The following is a 16,623-nucleotide window of genomic DNA, read 5'->3' on the forward strand; positions in this document are numbered from 1 at the left end:
GGGGAAAACTGTTTGTTTGTTTGATTCTAATGAATAGGCTCAAAAACTACTGGACCGATTTTAAAAATTCTTTCACCATTCGAAAGCTACATTATCCACGAGTAACATAGGCTATATTTTATATAAAATATATTTGATAAATAGATTTTGTGGCGGTACAAAGTTTGCCGGGTCAGCTAGTTATTTAATAAAGCTAAATAATACTCATAATATATCTCACGGCTATAGCCTTGACCATATCTAATTAGCTCCAAGTGATGTGGCTCTTCAATTGTTTTCAATGAAATATTCATTAAAATCGGTTCCACTAAAGTGCTACAAAAGTACAAACGGACGAAAAGATAAATTAAAAAAGTCGGTGTAAACTAAACTAATATTGTACAAATAAGAGAATGCGTTTAAAAATGTCAATTATTTCGAAATTACCAATTGACAAGTATATTAGCAGAAGTACCTATTTAATAATTAAACGAATTAATAAATTAGTTTAAAAATCTAAAAACCACGCTTTAATAGTTAATCATACTAAAAAGTAATAATTGTTGGATTCTACTAACTTTGCCATGAACTGTATTCCGACATGATTGTCGGAATACAGTTCATACGCCATCTAGCGGTTCGGTGGTGAACTTTGTAGATGATATTTGTCCGAACCACATCACCGCGCGTCACCTACTTCGAACAGTTCGAACAACCACCTCGAATATTACTAACCCTGGTGATCCTGGTAAGGATAATGGGACAAAATTATTGAAATCGTGTATTGTCATCGGTTCATGAAAATTGTTCAAAATGTTGAATTAAACTGACCGTTCAAAGTGGGTAAAAATCGACTTCAAAGATTCCGTTACATACATACACCTACATAGATAGATACACGTCAACCTAAAAAAGTGTACTAAAAACATTTTACTTGCTAAAAATTACAATAAAAATGATCGACATACAAACCAGAGTATGGCCGAAAAAATCGACACACGACCCACATAGATACAATAAACTTTAATACCGTTATATTAAGAGCGTTAAAGTACCGTTAATTGCGATAAGGATATAAAAGACGAACACAGAACGCGGTGTCTCATAGTGTAGTTGATACAATGGCGGAAGGATGGTGTTGTGCGGACAAGACGTGTATCGTGACCGGAGGGGCTTCGGGCATAGGTGCGCTGAACGTTCAGTGGTTCCTTAGAGAAGGAGCTCGAGTATGTTTTTTTATAATATTAGAGTAGCTATTAGAGTAGTAGTAGCTAGTAGAGAGTTAGAGTAGTTATTAGAGTAGATTGAAGGTGGTAGAACCCAGTGTGGTTCGACTCCGGCGGCACCACCGCCACACCTATTTCTACCTAATAACAGCAGTGTTAGGCGCTGCTGTGTTCCGGTGTGAAGGGTGTGGTAAGGGAGACATACTTTTCCGAGGCGTTCCAGCTTAGTCCTCAGGGGTAGCGGCGCATTTGTGGCCGACCTCAGACAGGAATATCTAATCCTGTGTGGGATTGATTACAGATGTCCATGGGCGGCAGTAGCCACTTACCATCAGGTGGACTGCATGCTCGTCTGCTACTCCTACATTATAAAAAAAAAAAAAAAAAAAAAAAAAAAAGTAGCAGACGAGCGTGTAGTCCATCTGATGGTAAGTTGCTACTGACGCCTATTGACATCTGTAATCAACTCCACATAGGATTAGATATTCCTACCTGAGGTCGACCACAGGTGCGCCGCTACCCCTGAGAACTAAGCTGGAATGCCACGAAAAAGTATGTCTTACCACACCCTTCAAACCGTAACACAGCAGCGTTTAACACTGCTGTGATTAGGCAGAAATAGGTATGGCGGTGGTGACGCCGAAGTCGAACCAGAGAGTTCTACTACCTTTAGTATTGCCGATACATATATGTTATTATTCACTATATTATGTCCTTCATAGTTCATTATGTTAGTGTGTCAAGAGCAATAATGACTTCACTGATAACTGATAGAGAATAGTTGTAACAAGTTATATCATAAGTTTAATACAAATTATTAACAATTTGTTTGCGGTAATAATATCTTGAAAGTTAAATTTGTTTTTTTCTGCAAAACCTCGATTTATTAAAGTGATTTTGTTAGAGCTCAATTTTGTGAAAAATATAGATATTTTGGGAAGCTGCGTTCAGTAAAGAACTTCTAAGACAATCAGTCCTTCTGATGGAGCTAATTCAAAGTAGCTATAGTCCGGCTAAAACTACTAGTCCGCTCAGAATATAGAAATAAATCACGTCGCCGTAGCAAATTGTATGACACCTGCTCGCAACAACTTCAGAGAGGACTAGCAGTTTGGCGCGAACTATAGCAGAAGCGCATTACGTAACAAAACTAAAGTAAATTTTCTATTCATCAATGCACAAAATAACACGTTGAATAATTTATGTTCATGAATATTAATATGTATTTTTATTTATGGGTTGTTATGTAGTTTACTTAGCAGTGATAGCAGTGATAGCCTAGTGGTTAAGAAACTCGACCTCTCGCTCGAGGGGTCCGAGGTTCAAATCCCAGGCCACCTCTGATTTTTCAAAGTTATGTGCGTATTAGAAATTAATTATCACTTGCTTAAACGGTGAAGGAAAACATCGTGAGGAAACCTGCATACCTGAGAAATCTTAAAAAAAAAAAAAAGTTTTCAAAGGTATGTGTTGTCTACCAATACGCACTTGGCCAGCGCGGTGGACTATGGCCTAATCCTTCTCACTCTGAGAGGAGACCCGAGCCCAGCAGTGGGACATTAATGGGTTGATGATGATGATAATGTAGTTTACTTACAAAGTAAAACGCAGTTGTACTTTATTATAACAAGCTGTTATTACTTACCTTGTTAGTTCGTACCTTTGTATGTGAGGGTAAAATTTTGCAATTTAATTGTAAGCCCCAACCGAACCCAAAATTTTACATACACATTTTTTTAATGAGATTAGTGGCGTCATTCTAAAACTAATATAACGAACAACGCAAGTTCGCGGACTCATTATTTTTTATGCAACCTTATGATATCGGTATCAAATTAAAAAGTTTTCTGGGAAAAAAAATTAAAATGCTTGATTTCTTAAACGTTTTTAATACAACAATATTTATTTCATCATCAGGTCGCCATCCTAGACGTAGCAGAAGAGAAAGGCAAAGAGCTACAGACTCGTCTAAATTTACTTTATACAGGAAAAGTATTATTCTACAAATGTGACATGACTGATGAGGAGCAAATATCTCGTGCCTTCGATCGAGTAGTTGAGGACTTCAAGAGGGTGGACATCATCATCAACAACGCTGGAATATTTGCTGACACCCCGAACGTGTGGCGAAGAGCATGTGACGTTAATTGGGTAATTAAATCACTTTCTTGAAATATACAGAGTGAATTTTTCAAATTGGCCTTCAGAGACAAATTTGAATTTATAAGGATTAGCCAAAAATGCTAAAAGGAGTTAGGAAGCCGATTTTAATAAAAACTAAAACTTTGCAGTCGTGGATTTTAATATAAGGAATCTTTTTTTGTTTCAATTAATGCACCAGTTATTAACTGAGAATATCTTAAACATAATCAAATAATGGTATTTACAGCAAGGAGTAGTTTCGCTCACACTTAAAGGGATAAAACACATGAGAAAAGACCAAGGTGGTGAGGGTGGTACGATTATCAATGTGTCGTCAGTGGCTGCTTTGGTGAGATTCCCGTATCTGCCAATCTACAACGGTAGTAAAGCAGCTGTTCTTCACTTCAGTCAAACTATTTCAGTAAGTAATAACTATCTTAATACCACTGATTTCAATGATAGCCTATTGGCTGATTCGCGGCCTTTGAATCGAGACGTCCCAGGTTCAAATCCCAGGCTCGTATATCTAATTTTCAAAAGTTTACTATAAATTACAAATTAGTTATCGAATTATTGCCATTCTGAAAAGAGCCGTGACCAAGAGTGGAACAGTAATGGGTTGCTGACGATGATGATGATTATGATGATATAAGTGATTTCAGCAATATTTCTGGTCCACAGTGATACAATGTTACAGTGCAAAGTTACAGGCAGTAACTTCTTTACCATAGGAGCACACGGGGCTAATGGCCTAATGACCAGGACCATCAGATACAATTAACAATATAATCATCATTATACAAGGGATCATATTTGGGTATTACCCGTACGTAAATAAATTGTATTAGAATTAGAAAATTTACACAAAATATATTCAAATGTGATAATAACGAATAGACGCATACCTATAATCTAAAGATACCCTAATTATTATGTATCTAGCAATTTCGCTTTGTTAGAATAAATGTTTATTATCTTTGACATTACTAATAGAGATAGGTACACGTTGCTATAGGCTTATTTATGCTATGAGGATACCTATTACTACTAGTAGAAGGTCATATACCCTTGTTTTCCTGTGGCCATAGGTACTAGAAGAATTTTTCAAGTGTACATGGAAGGTGAACTCCAAAAGAATAAGTAATTGTGACAAATCCATAAAAATATCACGTGCCGATTTTATTAACAAAAAATATATATAGTAACTTAACTGTAATAGATAAGATACCTAATTACACATAACAAAATAGTACATTACAATACGAGGACGAAAAATTTTTTTCTGACAAGTGTGAGTTTGCAGGCCGAGCCGCAGGCGAGGACTGCAATCACACGAGTCAGAAAAATATTTTTCGTCCGCGTGTTGTATAAAATTTTATATTACGGGGTCGGAAATGGGGGTTTTGCGCACGCGAAGCGTGCGTAAAACGTCCATTTACGCACGCCGTGATATAAAACATATTTCTAGCAGAGATTCAATGCTCATTTTAGAAAAAAAAGAAACATTTACATATTATTTCACGATAATGTTACTCATAAGGAGAAAATTGTTGAAAATAATGATAAATGACAAACTAAAAAATATAGCTCGTTTTTTTCATAATTTTAGTCTACTTGCCATTTTTTTATTACAGTTAAATCCTTTCTTCGAAACAACAGGAGTGAGAATACTGGTGATGTGTTACGGGGCCACAGATACTTCATTGCTGTCTAATATTGAAAACAAAACTTGGGACGAGGTGTTGGGCAAGAATGTAACCAAAATGGTTGCACCTGCTGTTCCAGTTCAGAGGTATACCTACATTGTACTGAGATATCGTTCGAAAATATGACCCGCGTGGCGGAGCGGTAACCATACCGGTCTGACGCGCAGAGGGTCCAGAGGGGAAGGGTTCGAACCCTGGCCAGACAGACATCTAAATGATGAATTTGGATTCCTGTTTCTGAGTCTGGGTGTTTGTGTATTTGTCTCCGTGTGTGTCCATGGCGCCCACGACACAGGGAATCCTAGTGTGGGGCTGTGAGTGTAGAAAGCGTGTGTTTTTATATGAATATTGAATATATTACAGTTTTTTTTTTGTTTTAGAATTCATAAAAGATAGTTTAAAGGAATAGACCTAAAGTAAATACCCAATAACTCCGAGTTAAATAACCGAACGTAATCCTAAGCGAAATTGATCACATTAAAGTATTAGCACATCTAGCGGTCTAAGTTGGTAACTCAGATTTTACAAATATTATGATTTTCAAATAAAATGATATAGTATACAAACACACATGTATTAGACATTATTATCATTCAGCTCGAGCACGAAGTAAACAGAATATTAATTAAGGACTATAATTATATCTAACACAAGAGAAAGTGCGATTTGATATTGTTGACAATTAAGATGACAGTGATGATTATGATAATAATGTTAAATTATTTTATATCGAAGTAGCCAACGAGCGTACAGTCTTTCTGTTAGTAAATGGAAATTGCCACCCATAAACATCTATAATCAAGCCCAGATGGGATTAGAATACTACCTAAGGTGCCGCCCTCACAAATTCGTTGCTAACACTGAGGAACTAACTTGGAACGCATCGTGTTCTAATATTTCCCATAAGTATTCCAATGCCCTACCCATAAATGTTCCAATACCCTTCAAACCAAAACGCAGCAACGCTTAAAACTGTTATTAGACAGAAGTAGGTGCTGGTTCTTTTAATATGTTGATGATTGTAATCAATGATAATGATGTTGTTGATAATATTGCTGTTGATGATACTTTCAGGGCGGAATCAGCAGCTGCAGCGCTATACAGCATGTACAAAAAAGCTGCCAACGGTTCGATATGGTTATCAGTAAATGATAAAGAAGGCAAGGACATCACTTCGACTGTTGACGCCGCTTTCAAAAATTTTGAAAATATCCTGAATGAATAGATATATGAAAATAATTAAGTAGCATAAATTAGTGATACGAGTTTGTAGCATCCACGGACCACGACAGAGATCTAATTGCAATTCTAAATACATAATATTATTATATTTAAAAAAGTAAAGCAATAAAAACAACGCTAGTATTTTTAATATGTTATCGAACATAAGTTCTTTTTTCTTTCATTTTTAGATGCTTAGCATACAATCCCCTTACAGTTAGTTGGTTTCTATTAATTATTATTTTATTTAAATGTTTTCTCTACAGCTAATCCTACCAAGTATGATTTTTTTAAATATAGGAGTAGCAGACGAGCATGCAGTCCATCTGATGGCAAGTGGCTACTGCCGCCCATGGACATCTGTATTCAACCGCAGATAGGATTAAATATTCTTACCTGAGGTCGGCCATAGAAGCGCCGCTGAGGACTAAGCTGGAAAGCCTCAGAAAAGTATGTCTCCACACCACACCCTTCAAACCAGAACACAGCAGTGCCTAATACTGCTGTTATTAGGTAGGAATATGATAGGTACATGTAAAGCACCCATGATTGTATGTAAAAAATATTTATAACTGTGTGTGACTGTATCTATGTAAATAAAGAATACCTTATCTGAACTGCATACAGTTCAATAAAACTGAAGTGCCGTCTGCCTTGTTTGCACAATATCCGAACGTAAAAGCACATGAGTAAGAAATTGCTCGTGGTAAAGGCAGTAAAATCAGTAAGATACGAGTAGTACGAAAAAAATCGTTTTAGTAATTTATATCTGTAGCTTATTTCCGATATATTTGGACACAGATAATCGATTTTCCAGGCAGTCTTCATTCAAACTCTATCCTATGAGGCACTTTCTACCCTTAAAATATTTAGGGTTCTAGCATAAAAAATGAAAAACAAATAATCTTAAATTCAACAATGACATCCTTTGTTTACCACAACAAAGAATTTTCATTATGAATATTCATTTCATTATTCATTACATTGTCATTATGACTTACATAATTGCAAACCGTTACATAATTTGTATTGTCATAATGAATTTCATATCAGTGATATATAAACGAATTAGTGAACGATAAACGCCCACAACCGAAACACGTCGCGTAAAAACATACGGCAATTTGGAGAAAAATAAAAATGAGTGGCCATTGGGATCTCAAGAACAAGACATTTCTGGTAACTGGTGGTGCTTCAGGCCTTGGAGCGCTATACACTGAGTGGCTTTTGAGAGAAGGAGTAAAGGTGAGAATAAATATATTTTTTTAATTATTTTGGGTGTTTGTGGAAAGTTGAGGTGAGTGATTTTTTACAACACTGACATATCATCATCATCAACCCATTATTGTCCCACTGCTGGGCACGGGTCTCTGAATGAGAAGGATTAGGCCATAGTCCACCGCGCTGGCCAAGTGCGTATTGGTAGACTTCACATACCTTTGAGATTTTTAATTAATATATCTCTCAGGTATGCAGGTTTCCTCACGATGTTTTCCTTCACCGTTTAGCAAGTGATAATCAATTTCGAAAATATAAGATCGACGCAATAAATATAGCTTATCGCAAAAAGTATTTCAGAGAGGGCTACTGTATTTTAACTGTAAATTTTATACCTGACTGGCGTGCCTACACATTGATACTTACACTCTCTACAAGCTTTTTTTATTAATTACGCCAAAGAAGTTTTACTTCTTACGTGCGACATAGTAAATACAGGCTTTTTTATTACGAATTACAGTAGTCAACTTCTGGAACCGATATTATACATCCAATAAACTTTAATCGCTTTAAAATCAAGCAAAAAAAGTGTTTAAAGTCTTAGTCAAACCTGGTGGTAGAAGTTGCTACTTCTTTATTTGTACACCATACATATTTCTATCATGGAATAGTTTTGCGTGTCGTTAGAAGGGAATGGATTAGCCGACTTGGAGTTGGAGTGGCCGACTGACTTACACATGAGGCAACCATCTGAATTCTTAGGACTACCAACACATTTGTGATCAACTTCAGATAGAAAATACATCTAATCATCAAACTAAAAATTTCATTTTTCCCCACATCGCTATTTCGTGAGTAACACTGTTCCACTCTATTTTAAAGAGACATTGCATTAAAAATATAATTTACGTCAAAACCTAATAACCGGAATAGCGCCATAAAATCTAAATTTGCAATTAAAATTATATTAAGAGCATATTTGACCGAGGATAATTACTTTTTATCTTATCTGGCTTTACAATAGCTTAAAATTCAAAGTATAGTTGTTTGTTTTCATGATAATAACACTTAGGTCATGTTTTATCAGGAAGTACTGTTAGTATAGTCCGCGTAAAACTGCTAGTCCGCTCTAAAACGGAACCCTATTGCTAAGACTTCGCTGTCTGTACGTCTGTCCGTCTGTCACAAGGCTATATCTCCGGAACTGTAATAGATAGACACATTAATTTTTTACAGAGGATGCATAACGGTGGCAGCTATAACAACAAATACTAAAAATAAAATAAAGTTGAATATTCAACGGGATCTCCATACAACAAACCGGTATTTTTCGGCATATTTCGATCTAACTGTTAAACCGTACTAGGGAAACTGTTGAATTTTTTACAATCCGTTTACTACTATAACTGATATTAAAATAAATACAAATAAGAACCATAAAACATATTTTAATATAGTTATGTTAATTTTATTGTACGTTGTTTACGTATCATTCATCGTCACCCCAACGCCATCTATTATTGTTTCATATAACTAAGTATTGTTGAAAATAATAAAATGAATAAAAATAAGTAAAAAATAATGAACCTTTGGTGGTACGGAAGCCTCCATGTGCGAGTTCGACTGGTAATCCTTTTTCTTTATTCTGCAGTCCATTGCAATTCTAGACGTAGCTGCTGACAAAGGCGAAGAGCTGACAGCAAAACTGAACACAATCTATCCAGGAAAAGTGGCATTCTACCAATGCGACGTCGGAGACGAAGCCCAATTGAGCGACGTGTTTGAACGGGTTCTTAAAAATGTTGGGAAACTGGATGCCATCATCAACAATGCCGGTATTATGAACGACTCGCCGGAAAATTGGAGAAAATCTGTTGATGTTAATTGGGTAAAATCTTTTAAATTTTTTCCGTAGCTTTAGCAGATCACTGAGTAGTAGCTATATTCCATTATCCAGCTATATTCCATTGATAAGTGTTCTAAATTACCTGGATATCCTAATTAGAAACAACTTTGACAATGTTTCAAATTGTCATCTCTTAGAAAATGCTTGGTTTCATGCTTTCCTACCCCTTAGGTATTTAGATCTGGAAATTCGTAAAATATCATGTGTATGCTAGCATTTTTGGCATCTACACTATAGCACTGAAAATCTAATTGATAATATTTCTCACATAACTTTAGATATTTTGTTGTGATAAAACTTTTACTTTAAATCCTAAGCTTATCTTTAGAATTATCGATTTGTTACTTACCTATTCCTATGATAATTATTTAAAATGTGTAAATAATTGATAGAAATTTATAATTTCCAAAATTTTCATATAATAACTGTGAACAACGATAACAATATAATCCGGTATTTTCCATTTTCGAGTTTGTAGATTATTATTATTATAGATTAAATTGGGATAAATAACAAGAATAGATTAATATAGATATAGTTGTAGAATTATACCCACATGTACTTTTTGTTACCAAATACTCTAAGTATTCTTCTATCTAATGCTAGGTTCATTACTACTACTTTCCAACGTAATATGAAAGTATGAAATGCAAAAAAAAATACCACATGTACCTAATATACAGAGAATACACCTCTCAGTACCTGTACCATAGCCAAAACTAAAACTCGGTACCGTCCGCGGCTCTTTCACATTTTCAAAACATTTTTTCAGCGAGGGCTCGTCTCATTAACGCTGAAAGGAGTGGAGCACATGCGTGTAGACGAGGGCGGCGCCGGCGGCACCATTCTCAACGTGTCGTCCACGGCGGCTCTTGTGAGGACCACCTTCTTGCCAATCTACTGCGGCAGTAAGGCGGCCGTGCTTCAATTCGGACTTAGTTTATCGGTACAAAACTTTTAAGACTTTATATTAGATCTTTTGATAATGGAAATCCGGTAACGATCCCCGGCCAGACACATGCGGTACAGCACTTTTAAGACTTTATATTAAATCTTTTGAGAATGGAAATTGCTCCGGTTACCATACCGGTCTAATACTCAGAGGGTTCCGGGTTCGATCCCAGGCCAGACACATGTCTAGATGGTGAATTTAGATTTCTGATCTGGGTCTGGGTGTTAGGGTATGCGTCTTTGTGTGTACCCATGGTATTTAAAACCTAATGTGGCTATCAAATTGTACAGGTTATGTCTGTATCATGCAGTCCATTCATGCATCCTTCCATTCATCTTTTAATTTTAAATTAAATTCATAATTAATATAATTAAATGTATGTCATCAAGTCAAAATAATTTATTGCTATTAATATGTTCTACATAATTAGAGTGTGCATTTATATCGAAAAGTATTCACCATTAACTTCTCTTTATTATTTTAAGATGCCCCCCTTCTACGAGAACACAGGTGTGAGAATACTGACATTCTGCTTAGGCGCTACCAACACACCGTTGCTGGACAATCTAGGAAGCAGGTGTTGGGACGAAAAAACGAAGAAGGACATCGTTGATTACCTTTCAACAGAAGTTGATGTGCAAAAGTATGTATCTAATCGTATTTTTTTGTATTTATTTCAAAGACAAGTAATATTATAGGTAATAACAAGAAATATTGTATAATAGGTATAGTCCGCGCCAAACTGCTAGTCCGCTCTGAAATTGTCACAAACAGGTGTAGTCAAATAATTTGTTATGGCGATGCGACTCATTTCTATATTAGCGGACTAGCAGTTTTACGAGGACTATATTTGATGTGAAACATCTATAGCCGCACGTAAAAAAGATTTCTGGCGTGGCGACGCTTACCTTTAACTACATAGACAAATGTTCTATAAGGGACAGAGCTATTAGAACAATGTGATAAAAAAAGACAACTAGTGTTTGACCTTGCGTTTCAAGTGTACGCAAACGTAAATATTGACAATGGAATATAGTGACCAATGATTACTTCAGTCAAAACGGGACATCGATTTTTTTATGTCAAATACTTTTTACTTGAAAAAATATAGTTAAAAATAATAAAAAACACGATTTTATGATAAAATTAACTAAAAAGTAGAAAATAATTTTCAATCTAGGAATCATTTAAGGAAAAGTAAATAGTATAATTGTGCAAAAAATGTGGGGCGCTTTATGAAAACTGATAAATGGAGCACCCCATGTTTTTTTCATAATTATAATACATTTACTGTTACTTAATTGACAATGGCAACGGTTCATTTCGGAGACAACGGCACGAAGCATCGAAAAAAGGGACTGTCCCGTTAAAAACGGGACGTATGGTGGTTTTCGCATTGATACGCATGCTTGTCAAAGACAATGAAATAATGGAACAGAAGGTAAAAAATGTCCAAAACTGTCGATAATAGTTTTAGTACATCGTTTACGTAGAAATGTTATAGTACAGTTTAACTAAATAAATTATTATTATATAAATATATAATTTGAAAGAATGTATCTATACAGATGTATCGACTGGTTTAAAATATACGATTTAAAAATTGTTTATATTTATTATCATAGATTAGTAAAGATTACTCACTCCTTACAAGAAAATGTACCCAGTTTTGAGAATTGAAATAGTTGCGTAAAAAAGTTTTGCCACGTCTCCGTGCTAAAATGTCCCTAAAATATTTGAAATAATTATTTATTTATTATGTAAATTACGCAGTATTAGTTATTTATTTGTAAATTTTCTCTAAAAATGTTTTTATTTGTCAAGAATTAAAAAAAAGAACTTACTAATAAGCCGTTTGTGGCTTCATTCAATTTCAAGGCGGCGAAGTATCTTTACTAATTTATGTTTATTATTTTCAGTTTTATTTTACACACGACCATTAATTGCAAAGTTGTGTACATTTTATAAATGTTATGTACTAGCTGACCCAGCAAACATTGTGTTGCCATATAAATAAAAAAAATGTTAAGGGTGAACAACCCTTATCACTTAAGAGATATGAAAAATAGATAGTAGCCAATTCTCAGACTTACTGAATATGCATATAAATTTTGATGAAAATCAGTAAAGCCGTTTCGCAGGAGTAAAGTAACTAACATCGTGACATGCGAATTTTATATATAAGATTCGAATCTTACCGTGGTCTTTTTGAGGATTAATTTCTGGCTATACAAAGATTGTTTATTAAATTATGTTTAGGTTAATTTATTCAATTAAAGAAATTTTAAAATACCGTATACTATCCTATATACATTTTATGGTAATATTTTTTATTATTTACCACAGGTATCGAAGAAAATTTAGAGATTAGGATACAGAATTTCCCATATATCGCTTTTATTTTATTAAAATAAACTATAAAAAGTTATATTTTGACTAAAAACACACTAATATAAAAATTAAGCAGTGGGATCTTAAACTATAACATACGACATATGAACATCGTGAGCTTCAATAAAATGTCACTTCTGTTCTGTTGATCTATGACCATGCATTTTGCATCTTTATCACTTTCATTGACAAAAACATACTTTGTCTCTTTCTGGTTACTCACGTAATCATGGCGGATCGAACACGAAAAATAAACAAAATTTAATAATTTCTCTTTATTTACGTGTGATAGGTGATTCCATGAAGCTTGTTTCTTTTTCGAGCATAATTTTTGCATTTACGCATTGCACAAGAAGGCATTTTGAGGCTTAAAATTCAAAATAATGACGTTTAACGTGTTCAGTGACATTAGTGTGTATTACTACGCCGCGCGAGAGCGACTGGAGTCGTTTTAACTCGTTTTACACCACTTGACGTATTTTGTATGTTTCAAGTTTTGCCCGCTTGCGGCGTAACTTCAGGTTATAGATCAATGCTTGAAAACAAATTATTTTTCTAATAATCAAATGTCTGACCGTGATAATTTAGAGAGTGAAAGTGATCAGCCTCCTGCAAAGAAAGCAAAATCACACTATGACACACCATCAAGTCATCAGTAAGTTAATTATTTTTTTATAATTAAAGTATGCATTTATCTGTGCATTAAGCACGCGTATATTTGGTGTGTTTTGAGCGCCAGCAAATGTAAAATCTACTATCTTGGTAGATTAAAATTCACATAAATTTCATTGCATACAATGTTTTTAAATTATTAATTAATTTTAATTTCATTCTTCTCAGAGAATAAATTTATTAAGACTGACAGAATTGTATTTCAAAATCAGCTGATGGCGTGCAGCGCACGAAAGTTTTTTCTTATTTGTTATAAATATGAACATTAAAAAATTAATTAATTTTTCTAATCATAGTGGCATTTATTGTGAAACATTCATTATTGATACTTATAATTTACGATTTTAGTAATATATTGAAATAACTAGCTAAGATTCTTGAGTTTACTAATAAATGTTGGAGCCAATTTAAATTTTTCTGTATATTTTAATAACATATTTTTTATAAATATTTCAGAACCCAACAATCATCACAGGGGTCACAAAATATTATTATTGAAACTGGACGTCACCAAGATCAGTTAAACACAAGACATACTATTAATGTTATGTAAGATTTTGTAAATCTAATAGTACCAGAATATACTCATTTTGATGTGAAACATTTATAGCCGCACGTAAAACCGATTTCTGGCGTGGCGACGCATGCCGTGCACGCTATACGATGGTATATATATACAGTCTATATGCAGTAATGTGTACGGTGTGGCGACGCGTCGCCATGCGCAATCGAATTCAATAAATAGTCATCGTTATCTGGAAAAAAATCGTATTATTTTATTTTATCATTATGACATATTTAGTTCCTATCACAATATGTTCTTTTCTGCATATTACTTTTACAAAATAATGTCGATGTTTCACATCTGCCAGGCGTCCCGTGACGGCTCACATTTTTGATGTGAAACATCTATAGCCGCACGTAAAACCGATTTCTGGCGTGGCGACGCATGCCGTGCCACGCTATACGATGGTATATATATACAGTCTATATGCAGTAGTGTGTACGGTATGGCCACAGTAGAAATATGGACAGTACGGAAACTCCCTACAAAGCGCTCGAAACGGCACACTCACACAAACAAGCGCATCTACGAGGCCCTTAAGTGGTTCTCCCGGTGCTTCAGTAGCGAGTGTCGCATCAAAACGAGCGGTCACGTTGTTATTTATTTGCTATTTTTTCCTGCGATCTTTTTAAAAATGCCACGAAAGTATTGCGTGGTATACGGCTGTTTAAACTCGGCTTCATCAAAACCGGAGTTATCATTTTTTACACTTCCTGGTGATTTTGAAATGTAAGAATGATTTATTGTTATAATATTATTATTATAATTTGTAGGTGTTTTAAATCATATGTTTCTAATATTATATCATTATAAACATCATTCTAAACTAAATTATATATATTATTCCAAAGTAATTTAATTATTATACACAAATAAAAACTTTATAAAAATAGGAAGTATAATTAAATTAATTTGTAGGTACTTACTCGAATTATAAGTCCGTGTGACCGATTGTAATAAATTTGTGAACAATTGTGAATGGATGACATTTTTCGTAGTTGCTTTAAGAGAGAACACGTAAACTGCAAAGTGGCGGAATTTATTTACAAGGAATTAGATAAAATCAGTTTTACAGTACCTTGTCCTTGTTTCCCAATACCTCATTTAAAAAAGCTGTTCATAAGAATGAGAATCTTTTATACTATAAAATTTAACAATAAAGAATTCCGGACTTGTCGTAGCAGAAGAAAATATTTTTCAGTAAATAATTTGTAATTTATAAAGAATAAAGCATTTTTTTATGTAATGGTTTAATTACTAGATATCACACGCATTTTTGACATAAAAATGCGTGACAAACACCTAAAGAGTGATTAATGTTCCCTGCCCGCGCGTCCGCTCCGAAGAGCGGACGAATCGTCTTCGTACAACCGCGGCTCGTGTATGCTGCCGCCAAAACTCGTAAAAGGTTACGCCGTAATTAATACTAAGTTAAAGATCTACAAAAAATCAAAGTAAGTTGCATTACAAGTTGTATCAATTTTTAAGTGTTTTCCGTTATTAAAAATATAATAATAATGATTATCGTCTTTTGCTGGGATTAGCTGACGCCGTGAGATTACCTACTTATATTATTTGTAAACTGCATAGTTATTGAAATTCGATTGATTGATCATTACAGCACAGTAAATGCTAAAATAGAAATAAATAACACAATTATTAAAAAACCGTTTAAAAAAATAGTGACAACCCTATGCTTCGATGAAGTTTAGGTAGTTATTTTATAAATTAGGCTTAGTTTCCATACTGTCCATATTTGTACTGTGGTATGGCGACGCGTCGCCATGCGCAATCGACCACTGATTAAACGAATTAAGTACTCACGATTTGAAATAAATTCGTAAATTTTTGTATTTAATGAAAATAAATGTTTATTCAATAAATAGTCATCGTTATCTGGAAAAAAATCGTAATATTTTATTTTATCATTATGACATATTTAGTTCCTATCACAATATGTTCTTTTCTGCATATTACTTTTACAAAATAATGTCGATGTTTCACATCTGCCAGGCGTCCCGTGACGGCTCACATTTTTTTTTTTTATTTTACTATAAAACGGGAGACCTTTGCTGTGTAAGCTATTTAATTCGTCGTACTCCAAACGAATTTATCAATTAAGAAAAAGTATACATCGTCTCAAAGATAGTCCCTAAAACGCGTATTATACAGTATCGTCCAATGTGACCAAAAGTACCATCATGCAAGCTAGAAACCAATCATACAAACAAAAAAATCACTGAAATCATTTGACAAGTTTCGAAGATTATCCTATCAAACGTAATGTAACTTTTTTATGTATAAAACAAGATTTATATATTAAAACGAGACCCAACCTTTTCAGGGCAGAATCAGCGGCTGATGCTATAGTCAAGATAATCAAAGAAGGGGACAACGGTTCGATCTGGCTGTCGGTATCAGACAAACCCGCAAGTGACATCACATCACAGATTGACGCCGGTTTTAAAGCCTTTGAAGCAATAGCACATGGTTAATAACATGGTTAATAATAATACAACAAATTTATATTAAAAAGTTATGTATAAAAATATTTATTAAATTATTATTAAAATTATTTATATATAAAACAAGCCTTTTTATAACACAGGAGTAGTAGACAAGCATGCAGACCTCATGGTAAGTGG

General features: G+C 34.3%; 1 protein-coding gene across 1 annotated transcript; it reads left to right on the forward strand.

Annotated features, from left to right (window-relative positions):
* Positions 1-1,073: 1,073 nt before the first annotated feature.
* LOC140754078 (uncharacterized) lies at positions 1,074-16,534 on the forward strand. The gene is made up of 10 exons (XM_073088990.1): positions 1,074-1,205; positions 3,123-3,356; positions 3,595-3,768; positions 4,982-5,139; positions 6,128-6,272; positions 7,385-7,519; positions 9,144-9,380; positions 10,171-10,344; positions 10,836-10,993; positions 16,323-16,534. Exons 1-10 carry the CDS (start codon positions 1,101-1,103, stop codon positions 16,471-16,473), a joined length of 1,671 nt encoding a protein of 556 aa, XP_072945091.1. The 5' UTR covers positions 1,074-1,100; the 3' UTR covers positions 16,474-16,534.
* Positions 16,535-16,623: the final 89 nt, after the last annotated feature.

The sequence above is a fragment of the Epargyreus clarus genome, unplaced genomic scaffold, assembly GCF_041222505.1.
Source record: "Epargyreus clarus isolate Ecla_fem2 unplaced genomic scaffold, WU_Ecla_fem_2.2 ptg000027l, whole genome shotgun sequence".
NCBI lineage: Eukaryota > Metazoa > Arthropoda > Insecta > Lepidoptera > Hesperiidae > Epargyreus > Epargyreus clarus.

Coding starts and splice junctions, on each gene's coding strand:
- LOC140754078 (XM_073088990.1), top strand. CDS start 1,101: ATGGCGGAAGGATGGTGTTGTGCGGACAAGACGTGTATCGTGACCGGA. Junction 3,769..4,981: donor ACTTCAGTCAAACTATTTCA/GTAAGTAATAAC, acceptor TTTTTATTACAG/TTAAATCCTTTCTTCGAAAC. Junction 6,273..7,384: donor ATTTTGAAAATATCCTGAAT/GAATAGATATAT, acceptor CACGTCGCGTAA/AAACATACGGCAATTTGGAG.